The 8,300-nt window shown below is 40.1% G+C and overlaps 1 protein-coding gene across 1 annotated transcript in view; it reads left to right on the forward strand.

Moving 5' to 3' along the window:
* The first annotated feature begins 257 nt into the window (after window positions 1-257).
* The window catches only part of NSUN6 (NOP2/Sun RNA methyltransferase 6), a 72,095-nt gene continuing 64,052 nt past the window's right edge, over window positions 258-8,300 (forward strand). The window contains exons 1-3 of the mRNA XM_007446559.1: window positions 258-332; window positions 2,297-2,452; window positions 7,146-7,225. Coding sequence (XP_007446621.1) covers window positions 258-332; window positions 2,297-2,452; window positions 7,146-7,225 — 311 coding nt within the window. The remainder of the gene's footprint in view (window positions 333-2,296; window positions 2,453-7,145; window positions 7,226-8,300) is intronic.

An 8,300-nucleotide genomic window follows, 5' to 3' on the forward strand; every position in this document is an offset into this window, starting at 1 on the left:
GCAGCGATTTCCGTGGGCGTCGCCGAAGAAGGACCTGGGAGGAGAGGCAGCCGCTGCAAACTGGCCAAAGCCCCAGAAGGCGTGGAAGTTCCTCTGCGTTTCCCGTTTTAACTCGGCGTGAGCAGCGCGCTCTTCCCGGGCATCGGTGGTCCCGGCACGTTGTGGGTGGTATTCATTGCCCAGACGCTCCGAGTAATTAGGAGAGAGAAAAACCACCGTTTTCCAGCATTTCTCGTGGAGAACTAAGCGATAGGAAAATGTCTGTTTTCCCTAAAATATCTTTGAGACTTGAGGTTGAAAACTATCTGAAAGCGGGCTTTATGAATGAGGAGGTAGGTCAGATAAACACGTTAGATGCTATTTGCGAAAATTCAAATATTTACACACTCTAGAGAAATAGAAAAATAATCTAAAAGGCAATCAAATGTGTACAGCCATTGTTTCTTAGTATTCGTCTTTCCGAATGTAAAATAGGCTAATATCTTTCTGCAGGTATATAATGAATGTTTTCCGAGCTAAGAGGTGTATGGGGTTTATGTTTTAACATTTAGGAATGGGAAAGGAGGGAGGGGAAAAAGCGGTTGGGTGTCTGGCGGCAAGAATGCACTGAAGCGATTACAAGGGGCAAGACAAGATCCCCGTCTCCGAGAATTTAAGTAGAGAAGAAACGCCTGTACTCTTAGAGCGCCTGCCCTGGCGCTCAGGTGGAAGGGAGGTTTACTATCGTTCAGTGAGTGCTTCTTAAATGCCACCAGTTGTGCTAGATGAACTGCAGACCTTTACATCTTAATCTGCGCAGTCTTTTTTTAGTTAGAGATTTCCTCCCCATTTTTTATAGGTGAGAGGAACTGAGGGTCCAAAGAGCGACGTTAACTGAATCAAATTGACGCCGCTGTCATGTAACAGTGTTGAAATGTGAAGGTAAAGAGCTCAGGTCCAACGGGAAAAGGAGTGGATTTGGGACCCCAAGCCCCTGCTTCGCATCCCAGTGCTTTGAGTTAGTTACTTCACATCCCTTAACCTTTCTTTCCTTTTCTGTGAACTTTGAGGACGGTTAACAGTACTAAAATTTCAAGGTTGTTGTTTTAACGTATTAGTCGTAAGTGCAAGCACCTGGCATCGTTTTGGCGCCTAATAGGTCCTCCTCAAATGTTCCTTCTGTGGGCTGGCAGTGCCGAGCCCAGAAGTCCGCAGTGAATGTTGATTGTCTTTGATTGCCAAGCCTGTGCTCTCTCCACCTTACCATCCCGCCTGTAGGCAATTTTGTATTTTCCAAATCTTTGGTTTTCTATTCGAAGTGAAGCCGCATAAATGTTACTCGTTTTCAAAGATTTTGGTGAAGCCATGACTTCTAGGTTTGATTTCTACATTTTATTTCCAGAGGTTATGTTAAGGGGCAAGACAATACGGAAAGAGAAAATACCTTCTTGATTTCAAAGAACTTATAGTATAAGGAGCGTATTAGAAATAGAGGCAGTCAGAAGATTTTTATTTTTATTTTTTTTTCCGGTACGCGGGCCTCTCACCGTTGCGGCCTCTCCCCTTGCGGAGCACAGGCTCCGGACGCGCAGGCTCAGCGGCCATGGCTTAGGGGCCCAGCCGCTGCGCGGCATGTGGGATCTTCCCGGACCCGGGCACGAACCCCGCGTGCCCTGCATCGGCAGGCGGACTCTCAAGCACTGCGCCACCAGGGAAGCCCCGAGGCAGTTTTTTTTAAAAAAAATTTTACAAATTATTTTACTTATTTTATTTTTGGCTGTGTTGGGTCTTTGTTGCTGCGTGCAGGCTTTCTCTAGTTGCCGTGAGCGGGGGGCTGCTCCTTGCGGCGGTGAGCGGGCTTCTCATTGCGGTGGCTTCTTGTTGTGGAGCACGGGCTGTAGGTGCGCGGGCTTCAGTAGTTGTGGCTCGCGGGCCCTAGAGCGCAGGCTCAGTAGTTGTGGCCCATGGGCCTAGTTGCTCCGCGGCACGTGGGATCTTACCGGACCAGGGCTCGAACCCGTGTCCCCTGCATTGGCAGGCAGATTCTTAGCCACTGCACCACCAGGGAAGCCCGAGGCAGCGTTTTCTAAGCCCTTTTTGTCTGGTGTTTCACTAGGTGTTTATTAGCATAACCCTGTGAAATATCGCGATTCCCGTAGTGTTATTAACACATAAACAATGCAGAAAAGTGAAATGGAACCGAATAATTGCCGAATGATGTTTCATTAGTTGGAACAAATGTATAGACATATACCCTGCTTAATATTTTTAATTTGTATAATGAAACTGAAACATTAACTTGGTCTTTTCTTTTCAGGTTGTATCTGCTTTAGGTAAAGAAGAAGCAGAAAGGAAGTTTGAAACTCTGTTACATAAGTTGTCCCACCCTCCATCATTCACTACTGTCAGAGTAAATACGCATCTAGCCTCAGTACAACATGTGAAAAGTCTGTTATTTGATGAGCTTCAGAAGGTTCGTGCACATTTTTGTCATTATGTACAGAATTAGACTTCTACAATCTGTGTCATGTTACTCCTAATATCATGTGAACGATATACTATTACAAGTTTTCAAATAAGGAAATTGAGGATCATGCATGTTGTTCAAGGTTATGTAGTGAGTGCTCATGCTAGAACTTGAACCTAGTACTTCTGATTCTGAATTAATTTAGTGACTGGATAGGTCACTCGACCTCTCTGGGCCTCCGTTGCTTCGTCATTAAAATACATAAGCGATCCATTCTAACCCTAAAAGTCTGTGATCTTGTAATAAGCAGCATATAACGACCATGAGGGCAGATCACGTAGCCAAGGTGAGCCCAGAGGTAAGATTACCTGTAGGATTATATTTTTTATTTTAATATAAAATTTAATTAAATATAATAAAAGGAAAATAATATAAAGATATGTTTTAAAGATAAAACAACACTTTTTTTTGGTTCAACCAATAAAATAGTTTTGGCATAATACTCATTTTCTGTAAGTGAAAACAGTATTATAAAATGGCATTTTTAAAGTTCCAAGCAGAAAAATAATATTGGAATTTTCTTGTTCATATTGTCTTCTTTGCTTTCAAAAGCTGTACTTTTTTTTTTTTTTTTTTTTGTGGCCTCTCCCACTGCGGAGCACAGACAGGCTCCGCGCAGGCTCAGCGTCCATGGCTCACGGGCCCAGCTGCTCCGCGGTATGTGGGATCTTCCTGGACCGGGGCACGGACCCGTGTCCCCTGCATCGGCAGGTGGACTCTCAACCACTGTGCCACCAGGGAAGCCCCAAAAGCTGTACATTTTATAAGTGAAATAAGTCAGATAGTGAAAGACAAATACAGCATGATATCACTTATATGTGGAATCTAAAAAATACAACTAACTAGTGAATATAACAAAAAAGAAGCAGACTCACAGATACAGAGAACAAACAAGTGCTTACCAGTGGGGAGGGAGGGGGAGGGGCAGTATAGGGGTTGGAGTGGGAGGGACAAACTATTGGGTGTAGGACAGGCTCAAGGATGTGTTGTACAACATGGGAAATACAGCCAATATTTTGTAGTAACTAAATGAAAGGTAACCTTTGAAAATTGTATTAAAAAATTTTTTAAACCAGAAACAAAACCCCAAAGCTGTGCATTTTGTGTTTCATACACTGTGTACTGAAACTTGCCTCCAAAGAAATGTAAGATGGAGGAAAACAGATGCTTGGAGGGGGTACTTCAAGTTGTATTTTGTAGTTATTAAATCTCTTCTAACAAATAACCATGATGGGTGTCAGCAGACCTATTTCTACGTAATAACTGCCTAAATGGAAAGGAAGAGGTAAGCATGCTTAAAAGACTTGCAGTTGTATATCACAGGCTGTGTTACCAGTTTACTCTGGATATAACTTACAGAAATTTTCAGAGAACTTTCACTGGTATTGATTCTTTTTTAAAAATTTTATTGATGTATAGTTGATTTATAAGGTTGTGTTAATTTCTGCTGTACAGCAGAGTGATGCAGTTATGCATATAAATATTCTTTTTTTTTTTTTTTTTTTGCGGTATGCGGGCCTCTCACTGCTGTGGCCTCTTCCGTTGCGGAGCACAGGCTCTGGACGCGCAGGCTCAGTGGCCATGGCTCATGGGCCCAGCCGCTCGGTGGCATGTGGGATCTTCCTGGACCGGGGCACGAACCCGTGTCCCCTGCATCGGCAGGCGGACTCTCAACCACTGCGCCACCAGGGAAGCCCTAAATACTCTTTTTCATATTCTTTTCCATTATGGTTTATTACAGGATATTGAATATAATTCCCTGTGCTGTACAAATAGGACCTTGTTGTTTGATTCATTTATTTTTTATCTTTAATCTCATTACATTTATGGAATGTTTATTATACTCTCTTTAAGAACAATTCTATGAACTTCCAGTTGTGTGGAGATGACCAGGTTATAAGAAGAACCAGCTACGATTTCTGGCTGTATGAGAGCAAAACTTAGTATATAATAATTTTAAATAAGACTTGGAGAAAGGTTAATCTGATTTTTAATAAGAGTGGTAATTTTATTGAGAGTAATGGCATTAGGCATAAAATATAAGCAGTTCCTCTAAGCATCTAAGATTATTACTTTTATGTAGTCATGCATGTAGGTTTTCAGTATGAAGGAAACTGTTCTGAGGCCCGTAGGGTGTCCATAAGTCAGGCAGATCCAGATTGTTTTCTTTTCTAGCAAATTATTCTTAGAGCTTAGATAATCTAGGATCCCACTGTGATGGGAATAGAAGATCTCAGGGGCTGTATCTAAGAGCAGGCAGATGAAATCACTCCGGGCTTTTGAGTCCCTTTCCTTGAAGGTTAAGATAAGACTGAGGAGGTTGGGTCGTGGGCACTAGGTAAGTATCTGGTGTTTGAGCAGTGCCTGTTTGCAGCAGGAAAGGAGATTCGCAGGAGGTTTTAGATTGTACATCTCCTTTCTTTTGCCATGTCCCAAGCTTGTGTGTGTCCTAAAGACATATCCTGAACGGTATATGAGTGGGTGCTTTGTCTCCAAATATCTCTGTGTCCCATATTGAAATTTAATCATTTAAAATTTCATTTGACTGGTGAGGGATGTGGAGAAACTGGAACCTTTATACGTTGCAGGTGGGAAAGTTAAGTGGTTTGGCTTCTTTGGAAGACAGTTTGGTGGTCTCTTAAAAAGTTAAACATAAATTTGCTGTACAACCCAGCATTTCCACTCCTAGGTGTCTACCCAAGAGACATGAAAACATACGTCCATGCAAAGGCTTGGGCATGAACATTAGCAGCAGCATTGTTCATGATAACCAAAAGGGAGAAGCTATCCAAATGTCCATCGACTGGTGAATAGAAAAAACGTGGTATGTTCACACAGGGGAACAGTACAGCAATGAAAGTGGTGAACTGATACATGCTACCACTTGGGTGAACCTCAAAAACACTATAGTGAGTGAAAGAAGCCACACACAAGACAGTCTGCATTGTATGATCCTGTTTATATGAGATTTCTCGAAAAGGCAGATTTCTAGAGAAAGAAAGTAGGTTAGTGGTTGCCTGGGGTTGGAGCTGGGAACAGGCATTGGCTGCAGATGGGCATGAGGAATCATAGTGTGTTGATGGACAGGATCTAAAATTGGATTTTAGTGGTGGTCACACAATTCTGTAAATATACTAAAAATCATTGAATTGTGCATTTAAAATGGGTACATTTTATGGTATGTAAATTAACCTCACTAAGGCTGTTTTAAAAAGGGCATGGGGTAGAAACAAACAAAAACAAGCAGGTGATATGCTTGGTTTAAAAAAAAGTTTGTGGTGTTTTATGGAAGTTACAGACGTGTGGTTTTATAAAAGTTTTATTTCTGTATCATTTTAATATCTGATAAAAAGGGAGAGAAGGGCAACCTTGGCCTGAGGAGGATTGATCTCTATGTAGACTATCTCTATAGTATAAAGAAATAGTACTTGCAAAGCAAAACAAAAACAAATGCAAAATTCATTCTCTTCTTGGAAGGATCCATAGTCTGGATGCTGTAAGGTATCAAACGGAGAGAGAACATGAGGGAGAGAGGGGGGAAAAAAAGGGAGAGAGGTTTGTCTGAATGAGTTTGCCCTTAAGATTTCTTACTATTCTGTTGGATAGGGTTAGTTCACAGTATCCTTTGTCTGGAAGAAGCAGGAGAAGAGCTGTTGACTTGGTAGAAATATAGTCAGATTTCTAAAATCTGAAGAATCTTTTTTCTCTTTCCATCAACTTAGAAATAGGTTGATTTTGGAAGTTTTCTGTAGGTAGTGTATGGATACTACAAGGCAATGCAAGTATCTCTTACGGTCACTGCTCTTTGGTGTATTATGTGAAAATGAATGAGTTGATAATCCCTAGCCTACATGGCAGAGACTTGTTCGCCAGTATTTGCGTGTTGCCCTCTGATAGGGTACACAGCCCTTGCTGTGCAGTCCGCTGTTCCGCGTGGAGTGCCCGGTTGTCTTCCGCCTGCAATGGTGGTATGCTGGTACGTACTGCACAGCCCACTTTCTGGGAAAAATAATGCTGGTGTGTGGCGTTTGCTGAGTTTTGTGGTGTAAATGCTCCCACTCTGGTCGATTTCAAGCTACCAGCATGACCATGGAGTTGGGAAGAGCTGCACAGAGTTGGCTCCCATGAGACTGGGAGTTGGCCCCAGCACCTATGCCACTGGCCCTGCACTTATTTCCAGTCTGAAGGCCAAGTATGGTAGAGGATACTGAAAATCCTGAGCCTTTGCCAGGAAGCGTCATCCAACTGACATGGCATCCAGTGTTGATAATATATAATAAATAGCATTTAGTAATCTCAATCTTTAATGTCCTATTCGTGCAGTTCTATATTGGATACGTGTTTTCAGAGTAAGTCACGTAAGGTCAACATGGTTTGTGTTTACAAAGTCAAAAACAGTAAGCAAAATTGAGCCTTTTACTTGTAAAGAAGTCAAGATACTTGAGAATCAAATTATAGAGAAAACGTTGTTGTTTTGAAGTCTTTGATTTTTTTGTGGTATCCCGTGGAATAAAGTGAAAATACCCTAAATCAGGCTCATTACCGTGCTCTGCTAGGTGATGACACTGAAAAGCTCTGTAATTTGAAATTTAACCAATATATTGATTGATTTGTAATCCTATGTGTTTATTTTTAACAGCAGTTTAATGGATTAAGTTTTCCTATTCTTCAACATCCAGACCTTCAGGATGTCTTACTTATTCCTGTTATTGGACCTAGGTTTGTAACTATTTCATTTTCAAATTGTATTCTTCTAAATAAAAATGTCACAAGTTCTTTTTTACTGTTTAGTGACAGTACTAAGTTTCTCCATTATTAAGATAGGAATTCACAAACTTGATAAATGCTGACTCTATAGTCTTTCATGGAAAATATTACAAAAGAACACTAGGAATGGGCCCAGATACCTTGAGAGTAATACACTGTAGTTGCATTTAGTGCAGTGATTGATTTTTTTTTTCTGTGTTATATCATGTTTTCTTTTCTTTTTAAACATCTTTATTGGAGTATAATTGCTTTACAATGTTGTGTTAGTTTCTGCTGTGCAGTGATTGATTTTTTTTCCATTCTGTAAGAAAATTACTTTTACGTTTGTTTACTTGTATATCTTGATTCCACTGCTCAATTAAAACTTTTTTGAGCTACAACAAAAATACAAAGCAACGTTTCCTACTTTAATAATTGATATGTTTGTAAAATTTTATTAATTCACAGTTATGTTAAATTACTGTGTTTGTTCTCTGAGTAGAACAGATACTATGTGTTTGGAAGGGATGTGTTTAAAAATTGAAAAAATAGGCTTTCATGTTATAATGGGAGTTGTATTGAAAATCCCTAATTGTGATAAAAATTTTTTAATACCCCTAAGACTTATAAATAACATAAAAATGCTCATTTTGTTAAAGCTTTAAAGTAATTTAGTGGTCAACAGTAGAGCAGTGGCTTTTGGTTTATCCACGCAGTGGAATATTATATAGCCTTTATTATTTTTTTATATGGCCTTTAATGTGGGAGAATTATATGTATAAATCAAAGGTGATGTTCTCGATAAATACCAAAAGCATGTTGCTCTGTGTAGGAATGTAAGAAATCACATTTCTTTTGCAATTAAAAAACACACACAACTACAGATTTATATATATTTATTTATATACGGAAAAAAGTCTGGAGGGTATAACATACCCAACTGTTGACAAGGATTAACTCTGAGGAAGTTGGATTGGGAGAAACTGGGTAAGAGGAGATTTTCACTTGTAACATTTCTGTCTTTTTTTTTTTTTTTTTTTTTTTCCAA

This window comes from Lipotes vexillifer, unplaced genomic scaffold (genome assembly GCF_000442215.2).
Source record: "Lipotes vexillifer unplaced genomic scaffold, Lipotes_vexillifer_v1.1 scaffold229, whole genome shotgun sequence".
NCBI lineage: Eukaryota > Metazoa > Chordata > Mammalia > Artiodactyla > Lipotidae > Lipotes > Lipotes vexillifer.